The sequence below is a fragment of the Oryx dammah genome, unplaced genomic scaffold (genome assembly GCF_014754425.2).
Source record: "Oryx dammah isolate SB20612 unplaced genomic scaffold, SCBI_Odam_1.1 HiC_scaffold_5, whole genome shotgun sequence".
NCBI classification, from domain to species: Eukaryota; Metazoa; Chordata; class Mammalia; order Artiodactyla; family Bovidae; genus Oryx; species Oryx dammah.
Window position 1 is genome coordinate 28,759,581 of NW_024070189.1, and position 21,801 is coordinate 28,781,381.

The 21,801-nt window shown below is 36.8% G+C and overlaps 1 protein-coding gene across 4 annotated transcripts in view; it reads left to right on the forward strand.

Annotated features, from left to right (window-relative positions):
• SSBP2 (single stranded DNA binding protein 2) overlaps positions 1-21,801 on the forward strand; it is a 315,215-nt gene that overhangs the window by 79,269 nt on the left and 214,145 nt on the right. For all 4 annotated transcript variants that reach the window (XM_040239441.1, XM_040239442.1, XM_040239444.1 and 1 more), the window contains exon 2: positions 11,329-11,401. In XM_040239441.1, the coding sequence (XP_040095375.1) occupies positions 11,329-11,401 (73 nt within the window). The remainder of the gene's footprint in view (positions 1-11,328; positions 11,402-21,801) is intronic.

Sequence of the window (21,801 nt, forward strand, 5' to 3'; positions counted from 1 at the left end):
TGAGAAAGCATCGTTTGCCTCCCTGGTAAAACATGACTCAGTACTTATTTTTAAAACTGGATTTTAAAGATTGGATAGTATACATAACAAGAGAGTGAGCCACTTTTTATGGACACCCTATAGTTTTATAGTTCTTAATCGAAACTTAAAGGAGAGATTTTTTAAATTTAGTTTTTATTTTATATTGGAGTACAGTTGATTTACAGTGTTGTGTGAGTTTCAAGTGAATGGTAAAGTGATTCAGTTATATGGCACATATACGCATATCCATTCTTTTTCAGATGCTTTTCCCATGTAAATTATTACATAATATCAAGTAGAGTTTCCTGAGTTATACAGTAGGTCCTTGTTGATTACTTTTATATATAGTAGCGTGTATATTTTAGTACCAAGCTTCTAATTTATCCCTACCTGCCATGTTTCCCTTTTGGTAACCACAAGTTTGTTTTTAAAGTCTGTGAGTCTGTTTCTGTTTTGTAAATAAGTAGGAGAGAGAGAGAGGTTTAAATGATGCCGCTTATTTTCCAATCAGCTCCAGTACTTTGGCCGCCTGATTCGAAAAAATCGAATTTGAAAAAGAAGCTGGCTCATTGGAAAAGACCCTGACCCTTGGAAAGATTGAGGGCAAGAAGAGGAGGCAACAGAGGATGAGATGGTTGGATGGCATCACCAACTCAAAGGACATGAATTTGAGCAAACTTCAGGAGATAGTGAAGGACAGGGAAGCCTGGCATGCCACAGTCCATGGGGTCACAAAGAGTCGGACACAACTTAGTGACTGAACAACAACTTATTTTTAGTTTTACAATAAACTTTTGCATGAGATAAAAAAAATAAAAAATGGTAAAGCCAGGAAGAAATTCTGAGTAGGTTATTTTCAGTGCTTAGTAGTAAGAGGAATAACATTAGACTACTTTTAAATGTTTTCCACTCATCTTAATGTCTTGGAATATGTAATTTATTTAGAAAGAAGGTATTTTCTTGGCTATTAACATGATTAGAATAAACTGTTATTGTTCATTTGTACTTGAGGAAAATGTTACACATAGGTAATAATTTAAAATAAGCTTGGGGAAGGAAACATGAGCTCATGACTAAGTTTTAAAATCATTTTTTCTTGATTATAAAAAATTTGGGAAGTACAGATCAATAGAGAGAAGATTTAGTATCTTCAATATTTTCTTCATGTATATAAGTATCTGTTTCTCTCAAACTGATATTGAGAATATAAAAAAATAGACTTTTTAAGTGTATTTAAAACAAAGGCTGGATATTAATATTTTGTGTGATTGCATAGACACTGGTTTTGACATGCTAAACCTGTTTTTTCACTTCACTGTTAACGATGAAGAACTTTACAAAGACAATGTTAGAAACAGATTTCTAATTTTTCACACCTCCTTAGCACCAGGTTGTAAGCTCTGTTGAAAATTTGATCAGGCTGATCTAGTGTCATTGCTAAACTACTTAAAATCCCATGAACAGTCTCTCAGAGGCTGCCAAGTGCTCCTTGCTACTTGTTAGCTAGCTGTGATCCAACTCTTGGCATTTTATCACTGAGGAGACACATTTGGATACTGATATGTGTCATTAGTCAACACTGGAATTATACAGTGCATCAGAAATAAGAGAATTCTATTTTCTAGATCCAACACGACTTTTTTTTAAAAAAGAAACTTATATTGGAGTATAGTTGAAACTAACAAACATTTTAGATCAGGTATATAAAAAGTGATTCAGTTACATGTGTACATTGTCTATTATTTTTCAAATTCTTTTCCCAATTAGTTGTTACATAATATTGAGCAAAGTTCCCTGCGCTATACAGTGAGTCCTTGTTGGTTATTCATTGTAAATATAGCAGTGGTTAGGAATCTAGCAGAGAAGGCGACGGCACCCCACTCCAATAGTCTTGCCTGGAAAATCCCATGGATGGAGGAGCCAGGTGGGCTGCAATCCACGGGGTCGTGAAGAGTCGGACACGACTGAGCAACTTCACTTTCACGTTTCACTTTCATGCATTGGAGAAGGAAATGGCAACCCACTCCAGTATTCTTGCCTGGGGAATCCCAGGGACGGGGGAGCCTGGTGGGCTGCCATCTATGGGGTCGCACAGAGTCGGACATGACTGAAGCGACGCAGCAGCAGCAGCAGCAGGAATCTAGATCCAACATGACTTTTTATAGTTCGTTAGGAGAACTTGGGCTTCCCAGGTGGTGCTAGTGGTAAAGAACCCAGCTGCCAATGCAGGAGACATAAGAGATGTGGGTTTGATCCTCGGGTAGGGAAGATTCACTGGAGGAGGGCATGGCTGTCTACTCCAGTATTCTTGCCCGGAGAATCTCGTGGACAGAGAAGCCTGGTGGGCTACAGTCAGTGGGGTCACAAAGAGTCGGACACGACTAAAGTGACCTAGCATGCATGCACAGGAGAACTTAATTCTGTTCTAAATTCTCTGTCTGAGTCTTCTCTGGTTAATGACATGCAGATTTGACATGGTTAATGACAAAAGATGGGGAGTGGATTTTGGATGTCCAGTTTGCAACACATACTGCCCACCAGTGCTAAATGTAACAGCTAGACCGTTCTGTATAAAATAGCCCTGATCTAACCCTCTACAGTCATTTTATTGTTTATTTTCTGACCTTGATTTATTTCCTTGAAGGAAATAGGGAGGTTGTTGTCTTGAGGATTTGTTTCATTAAAACTAACAAAACAACAAATATCTACCACCCACAACTTGATGGACTAATTTGTTTCTTAAAAAAAATTATCCTTTGAATATAGGGATTAGGAATCAGTGTGAAGAAATTGTTTGGGTACCATTCATGTTGTTAAACTGTAGTATTTATTGAGAGGCTGAATCTTACAGATGGTAAGAGGGTGCTAATGCTGAAATAGCTAAGGAGATTCCTTATGCTTCCCCTTGTATTGCTTTGATTAGAGGAAACCAGAAGGTTCTGTTAATGCCTTATGCCTGGTCGAAGAGAGTCATTCGTTCATTAAAAATTATTTTATTGGGCACTTCTTTATGTCCTGGAGATACAGAGATAAACGAAACAAAATGTGTTATAGTAGTTAAATTTCAATAGAAATTAGAAACAGCTGTTTTTTGAAGTTATTCTCTTACCATGTCTTCCCTCTACCTTTGGGCAGACAGGTGAATTAACCAAAGAATTTTATGAGTTTGGGATTCGTTACTCTGAAGGCTTTATGTTAACTTGTGTCTTTTTTCTTCTTGCTAAACATAAGATGGTGAAATACTAACAAAATCAGTTTTCATCACTGAAATTTGGGCTGGATATCTGTTTTTTTATATTAAATGGTTACTTTCTCTTGAGGGCTTCCCAGGTGGTACAAGTGATAGAGACTCTGCCTGCCAGCGCAGGAGATACAAGAGACACAGTTTTGATCCCTGGATTGGGAAGATCACCTGGGGAAGGAAATGACAACTCACTCCAGTATTTCTTGCCTGGAAAGTTCCATGGACAGAAGAGCCTGGTGGACTGCAGTCCATGAGGTTGCAAAGAGTTGGACATGACTGAGTGCGTGCGTGTGCACGCGCGCGCACACACACACACACATACACACACACACACACACAATTTATCTTGCTTTTCACCTTCAATGTTACATCTTTTTGGAATATTAAAAGAATCACATGCAAAAGACAGGTAGTAGATAGTAGACCTGCCTGTGAAAAGTAAATATAGGATATTGTGGCTGGCCTGACAGACATATGTGTTTATTGGTTGTTGGACTTTTCATTGTATGAGCTCTTACCTAATGATGTTTATACATAGTTCATGACTGTCTGCCTCACAGGAATATTGTGGGGGCATGATTAAATATTATCCAAGAGTGGCGCACATTCCCCAAACATCTTATAAACATTAAATCATTATTATAACTAGCATGTATAACATAAAGAAAACTTGTGATGAATCCTGCTCACCAGATTTTTTTAAATCTATGAATAAAACAGTCATATCCATCTTAACTATTCTGTAAATTCAGCTCAAACACATTAGGCCATTTTTATTGACTGACTTTTGTGAAATAATGGTTTTTTTCTATAGAGATCTATCATACATAGACATCGACATACATACATATATGTGCATGTAGAGAGTGAGTGAGGAATTAGCTCTGTACTACGTTATATGTAGCTTGGAAAACCTTTTTGTAGATTAACAATAGTCTTAAAAACTCTTCTTATATGTTGTCAAAGTTCCTTATTTTCTTGCTTTGTTTCCTTCAGAGCAAGAGATTTAATCTCAAATTAGATAGCTGGATTATAGAGTGGATTCTTTACCCCTTTTCCAGACTGTAAAGTCCCTATTATAAGTGTAGTTGAGAATTTGCTGTAATTAAACTCTTAAATGACACTGTCTGTTGTAGATGTGCTATTAGTTAAATGCTTCATTGTCTTAGGTCTTTCAGATGATACATGGTGGCAACCATGCAATAGAATTTATTTACATGAATAGTAAACCTTTGTTTCCTTGTTAGATTTGGCAATTTTCACAAGGTAAATTTGAAATAATTTTATTTGAGGGTATGGTTATGACTTTTTTTTCACATTTTAAAGTTCAAGAATTAAGCAGAGAGAGCTCTCTTTAGTGCTTTTTCAATGAATATATATAAATTCTGAATTATATTTTCAAACATGAAGTTAATGCAAAATATTTTACTACAGATCCAGCCACTTTCCTATTATTTATTTTTTTTTATTTTTTATTGTCCTACATGTTCTTTGGTTCAAAATTTTTGTGTATTAAGCTTTTCTACATTTAGGTAAATTTCTTTAGGATAGACTCTCAAGTAATGGTATTACATTATTGGATCAAAGTGTGTGAACTTTTTTAGCAAGTTGTTGATTTATACTTACTGCCAAACTGGTTTTGAAAACTGTATCAGTTTATTGCCATCAGTAGTATTTGAATATACTTTTTTTTAACTTATTATTTAAGTGAGAATTTAAAGCCCATTGTTGCTTTAATATGTATTTGTTTGATTCCCAGTAAGGTTTGATGTTTTCCATGTTTCAAAATTAGTTGTGATGTTTCTTATTGCTTCTGCCCATTTTCTATGAATTTTAGAATTTTTATTTTCATATTATTAATAGTTATTTCTACATGTAAAGTTTAATCAAAAGTATCTAAATGTGTCACCCCTCTCTGCTCTCCGCCCCACCCCACCCCCAAAAGTGAAAGTCGCTCAGCTGTATTTTGCGATTCTTTGCAACCACATGGACTGTATGAATTCTCTAGGCCAGAATACTGGATCTTCCCAACCCAGGGATCGAACCAGGTCTCCCTCATTGCAGGTGCAGTTTCTCCCAGTTGAGGCACAAGGGAAGCCCAAGAATATGGAGTGGGTAGCCTATCCCTTCTCCAGCGGATCTTCCCGACCCAGGAATGGAACCGGGGTCGCCTGTGTTGCAGGTGGATTCTTTACCAACTGAGCTATCAGGGGAGCCCCAGAAAACCTGACCAAAATTAAATCAGACAACAAACGGGGAAAAATGTTTGCAGAAAACATCAGCGGTTTAATATTTTTATCTAGCCACATATCTTGGATCTTTATGCAGCATGAATGGCACAAAGTATGATCTTTTACTGGAGACCCAAAGCTAACATTATGATTGTTAATGATTAATAATGATATGTATATAATAATGACAGTGCTATTACAGGAGTTGTCCTCAGGCCTTCTGAAGGAGGCATGGGGGTGTTTGCTCCTAGTCTAATTAGACCATACTGGTGTTATGCTTTATTTATTGTTTCCGCCACATCCATATTAGTTGCTTATCATCTGTTTCTTCTTACAGTTATTGATGTTTTTACCAGTAGCTATAACTCAAATTTCCTTCTACTCTTTCTAAATGTAGTATGGTATATTTGTGTATATACATTCTTGCACTTTTAACAATGAATTATGAACATTTCTTCATTTCATTAAACATCTTCAAAAATGTATTTTCCCATTACCTGCATATATCACAATCTAGTTATTTCTCTCATCAGATGTTTAGGTTACCAGTGTTTCACTGCTACACTTTTGCCATAAACTTCATTATAAATTGCTTGGATTTCTGATTAATTCTTTAAAACAGTTTTTTAGAATAAAAATTACTAGGTCAGAGGTTACAAAATGTTTATTATTTTAATTTTTTCCCATTTACTCCTGTATTTCTTTTAAAATAGGTAATAGAAGTACTGGGTAAATAATCAAACAGAAGAATGTTTATGCAGTTAAAAAAAAGTCTGCCTCTTATCCTAGGCTCCCACTCCCTAGGGATAAAAAATCCTACAATAAAAGATATCGTTTGGCTACATATGTTTTCACCAGAGGGGGAAGCTTGGGGAGTGACACTTGTTGCTCCTGTGCCTGTATGTATGTGAACTGTCTCTGGCAGAATATACATGTGTATGTGTAGTGCACATGGGAGTGTACTATATAAGCGATTCTACATCCTATGTTTTTCACTTGTACATTTACACTTCCATATTTTATGGTTTAGGCACTGAATGCTTTAATGTTTGTAGAGTCTTTGCTACATTCATTGGTGAAATTTTAAAATATTGTTTATGGCTGGGAGGTTGAATATTTTTCCTTAGGATTATTTACTGGCCATAGGTAGCCATTCTTCCTACTTGGCCTTTAACGTCCATCCTTGCTCATCATTTAAAAATTAAGATTTCTCATGTTCTGGCAGGTCATAGTATATGAGCAGAATGTATTAAGCATATTAGCTTTTTGTTGTCCTATGGGTCATATATTCATTTTTCTCAGTCCATTGTTGCTTTTTAGTTTTATTTGGCTCTTTTTGAGGGATCATCAGAGTTTTAACATATTTTTATATTTTTTCATTTTTATATATCTTTAACTCCCTTCTAATTATATATTTTGTGACTCATAAAAAAATCTACGTTTGTTAGAATTACATACCAAATAAAATGTGATTGGAATTACCCCCTTTCCTTTTGTAAACAGTTTAAAAAACTAAACTGTAGACTGGTCCACCGCAACTTACTAGAGATTTTGAATCCCTGAAGCCTAGTTGAAATAGATTTCACTCCATCAGAATTGGAGATTGATAGAATTTGAATTGTGAAGTGCCTTTTCTGTTCTGCCTCCTGTGGCACCATGAGTGTACACGTGTGTAACTTGCAGACAGTGAACTGAATGTGCATCACATATGTGGCTGATATGTAATTGGTGTTTTGAGGGCAGTGCCAAGTGGGCTCAGGCTTTAGCTGTTTTCAGTGTTCCTCTGTTTGTAACCTCTGTCTTTGCTCTTAATTTAAAAGTGTAGTGCCTACAGCAACCAGGGAGTAAAGCAGGTCTTGAGCTATTTCAGATTTGGGTCTCTCCCTAGAGTTGCTGGTCAAATGATTTTGTTAACTCAGTCGTTGATATCTATTTGAAATTTAGAATGAAATGAAGAAAAAGATACATGACCATGAACCTTTGAGATACTTTTTTGTTAATCTGTGTTTAAAAAAAAAAAAAGTGTGTCTGCTTTCTGGAACCAAACTCTAGCTGCGTGATTACTAATTTTTTTTCTGTGTAATTGAATTACATTGTTTAAGCCCCTGGGGGCCTCCCTGGTGGCTCAGACAGTAGAGTCCGGCTACAACGCGGGAGACTTGGGTTCAGTCCCTGGGCTGGGACGATCCCCTGGAGTAGGGGTCCCACTCCAGTATTCTTGCCTAGAGAATTCCGTGGACAGAGAAGCCTGAAGGGCCACAGTCCATGGGGTCACAAAGGGTCAGACATGACCGAGTGACTGACAGCTTTCACTTTTTCATTTCATGAGCCGTTAGATTAAATAGCCACTCTGTGCTTTTTCAAAAGTAGACACATTTCTTAAGATCCTAAAAAGGAAAAGGAGCATGTTAATATGACAGCGTACTCATTTAAAATATTTGTACATTCAGTACTTGCCTTTAGATGTTCACTGTTCAGTAGAAATGGAATCTGAATAAAGTGTTTGGTGATCTCATGTCACTGGGTACGGGACCAAGCTGTGATTCACGTGCACGGATGGACAGGTGTCACTCCCCACTCCCCTGGAAACATTTGTCTTCATACAAAATTAATTGATTCCAGGGCTTTTCCCTCGGAACCAGCTGAAGGTTCTTATTTCTGGTGACCCTAATGCCTCTGTAGGAAGCTAATGGGAATCAACAGTATCTGTACCTGAAGGTAAAATAAATACTTCTGTCACTGTGGCGCTTAGTGGCCCTTCAGGAGAACCACTAAGCAGGGGAGCAGGGGAGGAGCAAAAGGAATGGCAAATGTGGGAGCGACTGTGGCATTGGTGACTTGATAATATGTGGCAGAATTAGCATGACATAATTAGCTTGGCAATGTAATATGTGACATAATTAGCTGAAACTGTTACAATCATTGTTACTGTTTGCTGTGCTCTCCAGTCCTTTCAACAGCATTGCAAGGAAAGTATCCTTCCCATTTTGCAAATGAGGAAACAGACTCAGAAATTATGTTTCCTTGAAAGTGAGCACGGTACTGTAAACAGATGGAGAAGGTGAATTTAACGCTGGACATGGTCAAGTTAAGAGAGAACTGCCTTGCTAGAAATTTCAAACTGATTTGGAGAAGCTGGTTTGTAGCTTGGTAGAGAGGATTGGACTAAAGAGATGGGTTTGGAAAATCTTATGCACAGAGGCAGGCTTCCCAGGTGGCGCTAGCGGTAAAGAACCCACTTGCCGGTGCAGGGAGTGTGAAACACTCAGGTTTGATCCCTGGGTTGGGAAGATCCCCTGGAGGAGGGCATGGCAGCCCACTCCAGGATTCCTGCTTGGAGAATCTCCATGGACAGAGGAGCCTGGCAGGCTATAGTCCATGGTTGGGTGGCAGAGTTGGTCACCATGACAGAAGCGAAATTCAGAGATTTGGTAGTGATGTATTTCATAATCACCATGGCAGTGGAGTTGATTAATTGTTCACCTGTCTGATGCTCCCTGCCACTCTTTCCAGAGCACAGGTCCTGACTGCCTGGGAAGCATTCATTTTGTTCCAGGGAGGTGATAGAATGTTAGGATATGTTAGGCGGTGTTGCAGGTAGATTTTCTCAGCTCTGTCCTATTTTATCATGCTGTTGGTAAAAATATGATGTGCTGTTACAGCTGAGATTTGAAGGATAGGAGGATAGGCACACACCTAGGAAGATGCTTCAGAATCTTTAGTTTTATAGTTTGAAACCCCTTCCTCTCTACCCCCACCAATACATCTTTTAGAATCACTGTCCTGGAGTCATTCAGAGAGGGGAGATTGTTGCTTTAAATTCTACTCATAAAGAGATACACTTTTTGTTACCTAATTAATTGGGAGAAACATATAAGAAATATATTATCTTCTTTAATATTACAAAGAAGAGATTCCAAGGAAGTGGCTTGCTCAACTTTAAGGAATGGTTTGTATTGCAAGGACGCAGCTAAGCCGAGCCCTGGCCTTGACTGTTCTGCGGTCAGTTGCCTCATCCCCACCCCTGGATCCGCCACCACGCCCCAGCTTCACTCAGTGCCTCTCAACTTACAGCTTCTCCACCTTGGTGGAACATCCTCACCACTGGGCCCTTGACTTGGACCTGGCTTTCTTTTCTAGCCTTCACCACTGGTTTAGCTCTAGGCCCAAGATTTTACAACCCACAGGAATAATATGAGGCTCTAGGGCAATAGCAGGAGGGCCATGATGCCACTGGCAGGCAATTTTGAGGCTTTGGTCTCTCCAGGCGAAATTCACGGATATTTTCTCTTTCAAGATGAAACCTGCCATCATTGTCAGGGCATCATGTGATAGGGTTGAAAGCAGTTACTAGAGGGACAGGGTATGTGGAATATGTGTGTGTGAAGAATGTGTCATAAGAATCACCAGTGGGGTTTGTTTGTTTGAAACTACAGGAACGTTTCAGTTCCCATATCCTATATGATGTATGTTGGGTATGAACCTTCCCCACGGAGCATCACACAGATATGTGACATGTGCCTCAGCTGTGTTAGGGCAGAAGACGAGTTGAGAAGCACTGACCTAGGAAATGGCATTCAACTTGAAGAGAATAGATGTTTCTAAATTACATTCCTATATTTACTGTCAACAACATGCTTTTCATCTATGAGTAACTTTAACATGTATCTATTCATGGTGCTTAGTAACTACAGAATGATTCTCATCTTAAGTGTTTGACAGTTTGGGAATGGGGAAATAATTAAATGGACAGAGCAATGATTATATACAGGCTTTCCCTTTTCATAGCAAGTACATGTTATGTTTTCATAAACATGAAGAAAATACTCATTTTTGCAAATGCCATCAGTCTTTAACAATCATAAATTCACTTGGCAAGATAAATGGTGTAGCTGCACAGAATTGTGGTTATTGTTACATTGTTTTGTTTACTGTAAACCTGGCTCAATATTGGTAAATACAGTGTAGCAGAAACTGAAGTGTTGTGAGCTATCTGGGCATTGGTCCAAGATATCATTAAAAATACTGCCTCAGACTAATTTGGGTTTATGAATAATATTTTGTTAACAGCTTAACTAAAATTGAGCCACATGGTCTAGCTTAAAATTCTGAATCCACTAGGTAATGAGAGTACTATAAGAGGATAGTGCATACTTAATATTCTATGTTTGAGTGATGAATTTATATGTACTTTTGTGTTAACCTTTAAATTGTAAGTCCCCAAATGCCTAATATAATCTAGTATCTTTAAAGTTTACTTAATGATGTGATTTGCAGTTAATTTGAGTTTCTTATAAACTAAAATATTTTTGGTTTAACAATAACATCTAAAGAATAAGGAGAAAGTGCTGAACAAATATTACAATGGATGTTCAACATCCATTTTGGCATATGGATGTGTAAACAGCTGAAGTTTATAATAACATTCACTAAAAAGATGGAAGGATATAGTGTTGTTTTAAAAGTCCAATTATTTATTATACTAATAATTATACCTTAACATAGGTTATGGGAATTATTAATGTTTGGTTTTAAATTAATTCATATTAGATACAAAAGAGAATTTAGGGTATGATAAATTAGATAACACAAGACAATTTAGGTGTTTCTTGCCAAAAGATACAATGTATCTTATTCTTTTGTGTCCTATTTTAATTATTAAGTTCTTTCTGAACATACATGTATAAACTCCCATTGAAAAGATGTTGGAAGAGTTGATTTTCTGTCACTGTTAGTGTGAAAAATATTTTTGTAATGAAAAGGTATATGCATTGTTTAAAGAATGAATTTTAAATATACCTCTTCTCAATACATATTTTATTCTTTTCCCAGGTTAGCACTCTACGTATATGAGTATCTGCTCCATGTAGGAGCTCAGAAATCGGCCCAAACATTTTTATCAGAGGTATGTTATGTATATTTTCTGTATTGTATTTTGATATCCTATATAAGTGAATGAAAAATAAAATGTAACAGTTATTTGAAAATAGTGAATGTTCAGTTATCCAAATGCATAATGTAGTCTTTGTAGATTATTGGAAGCATTTGCAGTATCCCAAAATGCCACTTCCATGCAAATAACTTCCTACTCAACTTTCTAGCCATTTCTCCCCTCTGAGGAATAGAAACTAATAGTAACTTCAGCAACAATAATCAAGAAAGCATATTTGCTTTAAGAAAAAAAGGCAAACACCATCATGTCTCTAGTTTTAGAAATATTTTATTTTGGCATTATTCACAGTTTTGGAAAATAGGGTTTTTGTTTTTATTTTGTATAGATAATAGTGGGTTGATGACTGAATTTAGAAAAGATTTTGATAATCTTGCTTCAAGTTCTTGTTTCTATTTTTCTCCTTCACAATTTTTTTTTTCCTTCACAATTTTTAAACCTTAAATTTTAGCTTTCATACAGTGTTACCTTTTCTTCTTCAATTTATATAATAATGAGGAAGAGGAGGACCTTACTGAGTTATATTATGTGTGAGCATATTATCTATAGTTCTTCTAAGAAATTTGCAAGGCATCTGGTATTATTTCTGATTTACTGATAACAACTACAGGGCTCAGGGAGTTTATATAACTAGTTTGTGGTCACACAGCTTAGTAAGTTATTGAACTAGAATTCAAACCTTAGGTCCATGTTAATTCCCAAGCCCCTGTTTTTCCCTCTGTATCTGTGCTGTCCAGTAGGCTAGCCACTGGCTAACTATGCCTTTTTGAGCACTTGAAATATGACTGATTGAATTGAGAAGTGCTATAAATATGAAGTTACACACTGGATTTCAAAGACTCAATGTGAAAAAAAGAATACAAAATATCAATTTTAAAAATGTGATCACATTGACAGGATAATATTTTGGATATATTAGGTAAAATAAAATTACTAGCATTATTTTTCTTTTTAAAAGTAGTTACTAGACAATTTAAAATTACATCTGTGGCTCTCCTTTGTGGCCTGTGATCATGTTTCTGTGGGACAGTGCTGATCAAAATTTTGTTGTCTCTAGTGATCTCATTAATTTGCCTCTGCAAGATCAGGGACATGACAGGCAACCATTTGACCAAAGTCCCTGCCTGAGGTACAGCCTTCTTGAGATTCACTATCCCCCAACAAGCACACAAGTAAACAAACACATGTATCCCCCCAATCTAATTAAACTAACTAATTAGTATATGTGAACCATTGGGGCCTATTTGCAAGTAAGAAAATTGAGAGGTATGCTCAGAACTTAAGTTAGTTGTTTCACCATAGAAGGAATATATGCAGTGTAATAAAAATGTGATTTCAAAGTATATTTAAATCAAAACAAGTTTAATGTATCTATCCCTGATTAAATCATTAATTAGAAGACTTTGGTCTATCACCTTTCTGAGTCACAGTCACTGTTTGATGTTACAAAGGAAGCAATGGAGATTGCAAACAGGACACTTTTAATAATTATATCCTTAATTACTGCCAACTTATATTTAAAAGAAACTGAAGTCAGTTATGGAGATTTTAAACTTTTGTTTTAATGCAGTTGAAAACTTGATGAAAGGAGTTACAGATCACTTTTCCTAGATAGAGAATTGTTTTGAATTGGCTCAACTTTCTGAATCTGTTTTTTCTTGCCAACATTCATAATCATTTCATCAAACAAAAAAAATGTTGCTAACTTATTTAAGGACATTCAGATATTTGGATTCAAATAAGTTATGTAGATTGAAAGGATAACTAGATACTGTACTGATATGCTTCTGAACTCAATGGAAAATGGAAATACAACTGTTCTTAGTGCTATTTGGTAAAAATAAAATTATAATTTCAGAAGAGATTTGCACATTTTTTAAACAAGTATTTACTATGATTTTATTTTCTCCGGTTGCATTTGGAATACAAAACTGAGGATTTTTCCATTATCAGTCTGGTTCGATTTCACAAGGGGAATCAGTTAAGCTGAAAATAAACTCCTGTCACCAGGAAGATATACAGTATTACTGGACTTTGGAGATGAGTGTATGTGATTCCCAGGATAGTTACATGAAAACCATTGAACATAAAGCAATAGTATATATTTTTGTGGGTATATATTTATGAACGTGAAGTAAAGTAAAAGGTCTGAAAGAATATACGTTCCAGAGTAGTTGTTTCTGGGAGTGCGGATGTTAAAGTATTCAAAAAGGAATTTTTATCCTGCAATAAAAAATACTTGTAGGGTTTTAAAAAACAAATATATACAAATATACACACACAGAGATATTTGTATAGTTAAAATTATCTTGATTTTAAAATGAAAGTTTGGAGGTAGATTTGTAATAGGCCACTGCTGAGTACACCCTAGAGTTCTAGATACAGTCATCCCTCCATATCCACTGGGGATCGGTTCTGGGATCCCGCCCCCCACCCCCATGCCAAAATCCAGATGATCAAGTCCTTTATGTAAAACAGCACAGGGTTTGCATATGACCTACACTCATTTTTGCTTGTATTTTAAATCGTCTGTAGGTTATTTATAATACCTAATACAGTGCAAATGCTGTGTAATAGTTGTAAATACAATGTAAATGATATGTAAATAGTTGCCCATTGTGAGCAACTTCAAGTTTGACTTTTTGAAACTTTCTGGAACATTTTTTCCAAGTATTTTCTACCCGTGGTTGTTTGAATCTGTGGATGTGGAACCTGCAGATAGGGACCGTTGACTATAATTTCAGTTGGTGAAATTTCAGTAGTTTGCTATATTGTCCTCCTTCATGCCTTAAGTTTCCATCATACCAACTGCTTGTGTTTGTCTATACATACCAGAAGGCGTCTCTCATCTGGGCTTAAAGTCAGTGCTATTCACTGCCTAAAATCTCCTCCCCTTCTCTCCTTGACTAGCTCAGAGGTAGCTTTTTCTAGGAAAGCTTTCTCAGGGCTCCACCTCTCCATGCTGATAGTGCATTCTTAACATGAAAGCCTTTGCATATTCTGCCAAGAAGCTTGGGCTTATCATCTCAGCAAAAGGGAACTTTTATTCTTTTAAGTAAAAGAATAGCATCATTAGCTTTGTACTGTAGTGTCTGTGTGAATACCCATCCTCTTAAACTATGGACAGTGTAATCTTTTATAGCTTTATATCCTATTTAGCATTGCTTTCTCTCTCTTTACTTTCACTTGGATTGTCTGGAAAATTTAAGACTGCTTGTTGTAGAATGGGCCTTCCCAGGTGGTGCTAGTGGTAAAGAACCCAGCTGCCAGTGCAGGAGATGTAAGAGATGCGGGTTCGATTCCCAGATGGGAAGATCCTCTGGAGGAGGGCATAGCAACCCACTCCAGTATTCTTGCCTGGATAATCTCATGGACAGAGGAGCCTGGCAGGCTACAGTCCATGGGGCTGCACACAGTCAGACATGACTGAAGCAACTTACCACATTCAGCATGTTGTAGAATGACTTCTTGAGTCAATTGTATAGTAAAGGACCATGTTACCTAAATTCTTACGCTATACTAGATTTTTACCTAATTCAGTACTGTTAAACAGGGAACTTAAAAAATGAGACTTACTTATTTGAATTGGATATTTGTGATAAAAAGGAAATGACTGAAGTGGCACCGATTACTCAAGTATTCAACGTTCTCACTCTAGCTTTGGTTATCAGTCAAAATAGTAGGACACTCATACAGTTCAGTTTAGTTCAGTCGCTCAATCGTGTCCGACTCTTTGCGACCCCATGAATTGCAGCATGCCAGGCCTCCCTGTCCATCACCAAGTCCTGGAGTTCCCTCAGACTCACGTCCATCGAGTCATTGATGCCATCCAGCCATCTCATCCTGGGGCGTCCCCTTCTCCTCCTGCCCCCAGTCCCTCCCAGCATCAGTCTTTTCCAATGAGTCAACTCTTCACATGAAGTGGCCAAAGTACTGGAGTTTCAGCTTTAGCATCATTCCTTTCAAAGAAATCCCAGGGCTGATCTCCTTCAGAATGGACTGGTTGGATCTCCTTGCAGTCCAAGGGACTCTCAAGAGTCTTCTCCAACACCACAGTTTAAAAGCATCAATTCTTCGGCACTCAGCCTTCTTCACAGTCCAACTCTCACATCCATAGTCCAGCAATTTTTTTCCTAGTTAAAAGAGGTAGCATTGGACTAACAATAGAAATTAAAACATTTGTCTAGCCAGGTTGTGTTGACCAGCTCACTGTTATCTCTGATTCATCATAGATTCCAAACCATGTCTAAATCCTAAATGTTACTTTGGACTCATTAAAAACTGTCTTTTTGCTGGATTATATTGTTTCATTTTAGATAAGATAGTTCCTGTTTAGTCCTGAAATTTTGCATGGCATTTGTGCCTCAGAATGAGGCAAATAAAATTAAAAGTGTTGCAGAGATCCCGATTTTCTCTTCTTAATAATTTTACCTTGTTTATACTATATTACTAACCCTTATTTGCCATAAATTAGCCAGTAAGGTAGCCAGAAATAGAAGCTTAAAGACATCTAGTGGGTGGCTTCTTCAGCTTTTGTTAGGAATGCTAAATTATTGAACTCCATAGACTCAAAAATTCTGTTCTGTTTATTTTTTTCATCTATGTGAAGAGAGGAAATAATAGTAGTAACTTCCTTACGTTTCTTGAACTTTAACTTGGAGGCAACATAGTATAATGGGTCAGAGCAACGACTGTGGGGCCACACTGCTGGATATGAATTGTGGTCTAAATCGTATTTACTTATTCCATTTTCTCAATTATGAAAAAAAGATAATAATGAGTTAGTACCTATGAAATAACTTGAAAGACCTGGCATGTGGTAAGTGCTCAAAAGTGCTATTTTGAAAATTCTTTTCTATCTTGTGTAGTTTATTTCTTTAAAAATAAAACTGTAAAAGAGGATGAGATGGTTAGATATCATCACCAACTCAGTGGGCATGAATCTGAGCAAACTCCAGGAGATACTGAAGGACAGGGGAGCCTGGTGTGTTGCAGTCCATGGGGTTGCAAAGAGTCAGACACGACTTAGCGACTGAACAACAATAATATAAATATATAGCCTATGTGCCATATAGCTCCAAGTGTCTGTCACCTGGATAGCCCACAACCCTCCTACTTCCTTAGGGTTACCTTTTCTGCCAAAATGACTCCAGCTCAAACCCTAATGTGACAGATTGTCTCAGGTCCTCTTTCATATCTCTGGGGCTTACAAGGAGGGGGAGGTTGTTAATGTTTCAGTTGCTGTCATTTCTTGCCCTCACTCAGTATTGCAGCGCTGCTACTCTTCCTTACGGCTGATAGCTTTTCTTTGCCTCAGCTTTCCTGTTGCCTTCATAGCCTAAAGCCCCACGAACGCATTGCTCTTGGGTATGAAGGATTCTTACTGAAAGTCAGGGAAAAACTGAAGACTATTAAGCGTTGATTAAGTACAGTACAAGCAACGACATTGACTCGGATATTAGACACAACTATCCTTAAGTTCTTTGGTCTTCTTGCCATAGAGAATTTCTCACCAGCTGTTGTCCTGAAGACTCCTTCTGCCTTTTGTCTCCTCACAACTTTGCCAATTGCTCCTTTTCTGAATACTCCCAGAGCCCCAGACTCCTCCTTCCTGGAGACTATTAGCAGCCTCCTAAATCCTTGTTATTTTATTATGTAGAATATTAGCTGTCTGTTCTTTACTTTCAAACCATTTCTAAGAGCCTCTGCCTTTCTGGGCCAGAAATATGAAGGATCCATCAAGGAGTTTTCCCAATTTCCCAAGAAAGAAAATTTCCTTTATAAAGACTTCTGCATTCCTTCTAAAGCAGAACAGCACTATTCTCTAAAATTTTCCGTGATTATGGAAATGATCTCTAATCTCTGCTGTTTAGTAAGTTCTCCACTAGTCACATATGACAACGGAGCCCTTAAAAAGTGGCTGGAAAAATCGAAGAACATTCAATTAATTCTATGTAAAGAGCCACATGTGGTTAATGAGTACCACATTGAATAGCACAGTTTTGAATTACATTTCCTTCAGAGGGCAGTCAGATTTTTCTTCCTGCTGTACATCTGTTTGCTTTAATTTTTAAAATTAGAATGTAAAAGTTTTAACTTTTATTACATTTAGTGTATAGCTGCACCTATACTTCTATACATGGATGGTTTTAGAAAATTAGTGTAAACAGTAGATTATATTTAACTTAGAAGTCTCAGGAAATTTTCTAGGAACAAACATCTCCCCAACCCAGGGATTGACCCCAGGTCCCCTGAATTACAGGCAGATTCTTTACGATGCGAGCCACCAGGGAAGCCTATACATAGGTATTCAGATTCTTTTCTTAACGTTGGAACTAGCTTTATTCTTTTATGATGTTAATTTTTTTAATATTGGTTTTCAAAAAATATGGAAGGATTTAGGAATACTCTGTAAAGTTGGGATTTCATGAGCTTCGGATGTACTGCTGTGCTGTTGGCGATGCTATTCAAGTAGATCTATATCATCTGAAGTGGTCCCACACTGACAAGGCTGCTGCTGCTGCTGCTAAGTCGCTTCAGTCCTGTCTGACTCTGTGCGACCCCAGAGACGGCAGCCCACCAGGCTCCCCCGTCCCTGGGATTCTCCAGGCAAGAATACTGGAGTGGGTTGCTATTTCCTTCTCCAATACAGGAAAGTGCAAAGTGAAAGTGAAGTCGCTCAGTCGTGTCCGACTGTTCGCGACCCCATGGACTGTAGCCCACCAGGCTCCTCTGTCCATGGGATTTCCCAGGCAAGAGTACTGGAGTAGGGTGCCATTGAACCCCCCAAAAAAGGTGCTACCAGCATCCATAATTGCCTCACCTCTACTTTGTTGCCATTTCTGCAACAAGCAACCACTTTTCTTTTTTTTTTTTAATTAATTAATTAATTTATTTTTAATTTTTACTTTACAATTCTGTATTGGTTTTGGCATAGATTGACATGAATCCACCACAGGTGTACATGCGTTCAACCACTTTTCTTTTGGAGCCGGGGCAGGCAGCTTCTCTTCTTCCTCCTGCCCTTTTTGATCTCCTACTAGCATCTCCTGATAGAACTTAAGGGAAACTAGCTGGCTAGGAGACTAGGAAGGAAATGTAATTTTCAAAATCCAAGTACTGAGTGTAGAATGGAGGATATAGGAGGGTGGGGTGGGGCTGAGAGGTAATAGGTAAATGACTAATATATCTTGCCAGAACAAATAATGCTGAAATAATATCTGTATGTATGTGTGTGTGTATCACAGATTCTTTATTATACACACTTACTGTGCTTTGATTTTTGTTTTACTTGACTTTAATTGTTTTCTGTCAGTTTGCTAAACTTTATAAATATTCTCTTTCTGTGGTTGTAGCATATTTCATTCTATGACCTGTGCCATAGTATAGTTTACCAGTCCCCTTACTAATGGACATTTATATCGTTTCCAGTCTTTTTCAATTATAAATGATGTTTCATCAAAAATTGTTTTATATGTAACTTTGCACATGTGACCATATTAATAAATTCCTAGAAGAATTGCTGTATCAGAGAGTGTGTTCATTGAAATTTATAATTTTCGTTTATAAACCATATGGCATGTCTTATTCTTGCCAGTATACTTTTCATTCATGATTCAGTGTTTGGCTCTGCATTTATATAGAAATGCTGAAAACACTAGATCGTATTACAGAGACACTGCCTAATCACAGACTTAGATGTAAAGTATGGTGGTAGGCATTGGCCTTGCAATTTACAAGGTTACAGGAGAATACAGCTTTTAGCTGGACTGATGATGGAAGGAAGGGAGGTGGATGATTTAAAGAGCAAAAGCCTAAGGACTAGGGAATACATACAGAGGCTGGGATAATACAAGAAGAAAAAATTGAGAGAAATTATTTGCATAGATACCATTTAAGCACCTAAACAAGCCTAAAGCCCATGAAACAGTACAACAGAAAATGCCTCTTCTTAGATAGCAGAATTGTTTCTAAAGTGACTTGACATTTAGAGGTGTTTTCTGGCTATTCCTCAACCTCATCCATCATTATGTTTGCTAAAAAAATTAAACTATATGTATGAATATGACTTCAAAATGCAAGTCCTTTACCTTTTTCCAGAGATAATAGTTGTAAGTTTGGTGTCATTTTTTAAATATACATACAACCAAGTTCATAATACATATTCACACATATGTTTAAACAATCATGTCAATGTATGGCAAAACCAATACAGAATTGTGAAGTAAAATAAAAAATAAATAAATAAATAAATTTAAAAAAATAAAAAATAAAAACAAAAAGAAAAAAAAAAAAGAAAAGGTTTTGTATTATTCTGTAGTCTTTCTTAATCTCATTTGAAAAACCAGTCTATCATAGCCCTTTTTCCATATAGATTTATCTTATTCTCTTTAATGATTACACACTGTTCTGTAGTGTTTAAGTAGTAAATTTTATTTTGCATTCACTGTTGGTGAATTTTTCTCAGGTTGTTGTTCTGTTTTCCTGAATATCACCTCATGCTTTCTCTAGATCAGGGTCTGTTTTCCTGAATATCACCTCATGCTTTCTCTAGATCAGGTTCTATTTTCCTAAATATCACCTCATCCTTTCTCTAAATAAGTATTATCTGGAATAGTATTTGGGGCTTCCCAGGTGGCTCAGCAGTAAAGGATACACCTGCCAGTGCAGGAGACATGGGTTCGATCCCTGGGTTGGGAAGATCCCCTGGAGGAGAAAATGGCAACCCAACCACTATTCTTGCCTGGAAAATCCCATAGACAGAGGAGCCTGGCGGGTTACAGCCCATGGGGTCTCAAAGAGTTGGACACGACTAAGCACGCATGTAGCAAGAATATTAATTAGTTTGGAGGCAAAAGACTACCATTCACTATGGAAACATAATTCCTGTGTAGAACCATCTCCTTTTTGTAAATTCCTTGCACATTGGTTGTTGTTCACTGAATAACTGTGACAGGATGACTTTTGTGTTAACTTAAACATGTTTGACCAAAGTTTTAGCTGTTTCTTCCATAGACTTGTGATTTAAAGTGAGAAAGGTGAACTTCCCTCATGATATAGAAAAGAATATTTTGAGGATGAAAGAGATGATGTTTGTGAAACATTTTGTTTCTCTTAGGAGTAATAAGATGTCATATTATTTAAAATACAAATACATTACCTTCAGACTTCCTCTTATAGAAGACCATATCAAATATAAATCATATAGGTGTTTTCCTAGAGTACCTTATCTCCTGGAACATCTGATGACTGGCTGTGGAAGTTGTGAAAGTGCAAGAAAATGACTGCTTAGTAGGTGATGCGGTACAGCAGACTCTTGTTAGACCGTGAGTCTAATAACCTCTAGCACAGTCTGTCATTCAGACCTAGTCATGCCGCTTTGACTCTTCATAAGTCATCTCACATTCTCCTTTTAAGTATATCACAGTTGTATTAGGAAAAGTCAAGATGAGCTGAGATGAAACGTAAGGACTCTACTTTGAAAAACTTGCTGTTTATATGCTTAGGATGATTCCAGGGCTTAGGAATATTAGTATGTCTGGGGCACATCTGTGAGGTGCATCATTATGCCCTTTCAAAAAGACATCGACTTGGGAAAAGATGGCAAGAGAAAAGATGGAGAGAAAAGATGAGACACAGGTTTTTGACTAAATTATAACTTTAGCAGGCTGTCAGAGCTTTATTTCTCATAAGACTCATTAAGTACCATTTCTTATTTTTCATGAACCAAAAAAGAGAAAATATTGATCACCTGAAATTTTCAGATAAAAGGTAGCATAGATTAAAAAAAATTTCGAATGTTTCTACTTTGGAGAATTCAAGTTTGGGTCTGACTTCCATTTATATAACATATTCTGGTTCATTGTTTATGTTTAGACTTTATAAATTTAAGTTGATTAACTCTTAGAGTTTCACTTTTTAGCTCTTAAAATGGCTATCACATACATAATTTTTCTAATCTTAAGAGAATTTCTCTGGTTTTTGAGAGCAAATTACTTTTTTACATCAAAGTTTTCATTGAGTTATATTTTGTGTGCATAAGCACTGTAAAAATGTGTCAGTTTCAGTGATTTTAATTATGCTTAAGTTTTACATCTCTTCCTTAAAGAGGGTTTTTTTTTTTGTTTTAACATTTAGAATCACATTATGAATTTTTATTTTAAAATATTTTTGTTTTTTTTATCCTGTTGAGATAACGTCTTCCATAGTAGGTGATGAAAAGAATTCTTTGAATCAGTCAGTATTTATAGTTGTTTGCTTCCTAGTAGTGGTAAGGGCCAACGGGCACATTTTACTGATTGGAATATTGTTAAATTATTTTTTAGTTATTTAAAAAACTAAAAGCTATACTTATA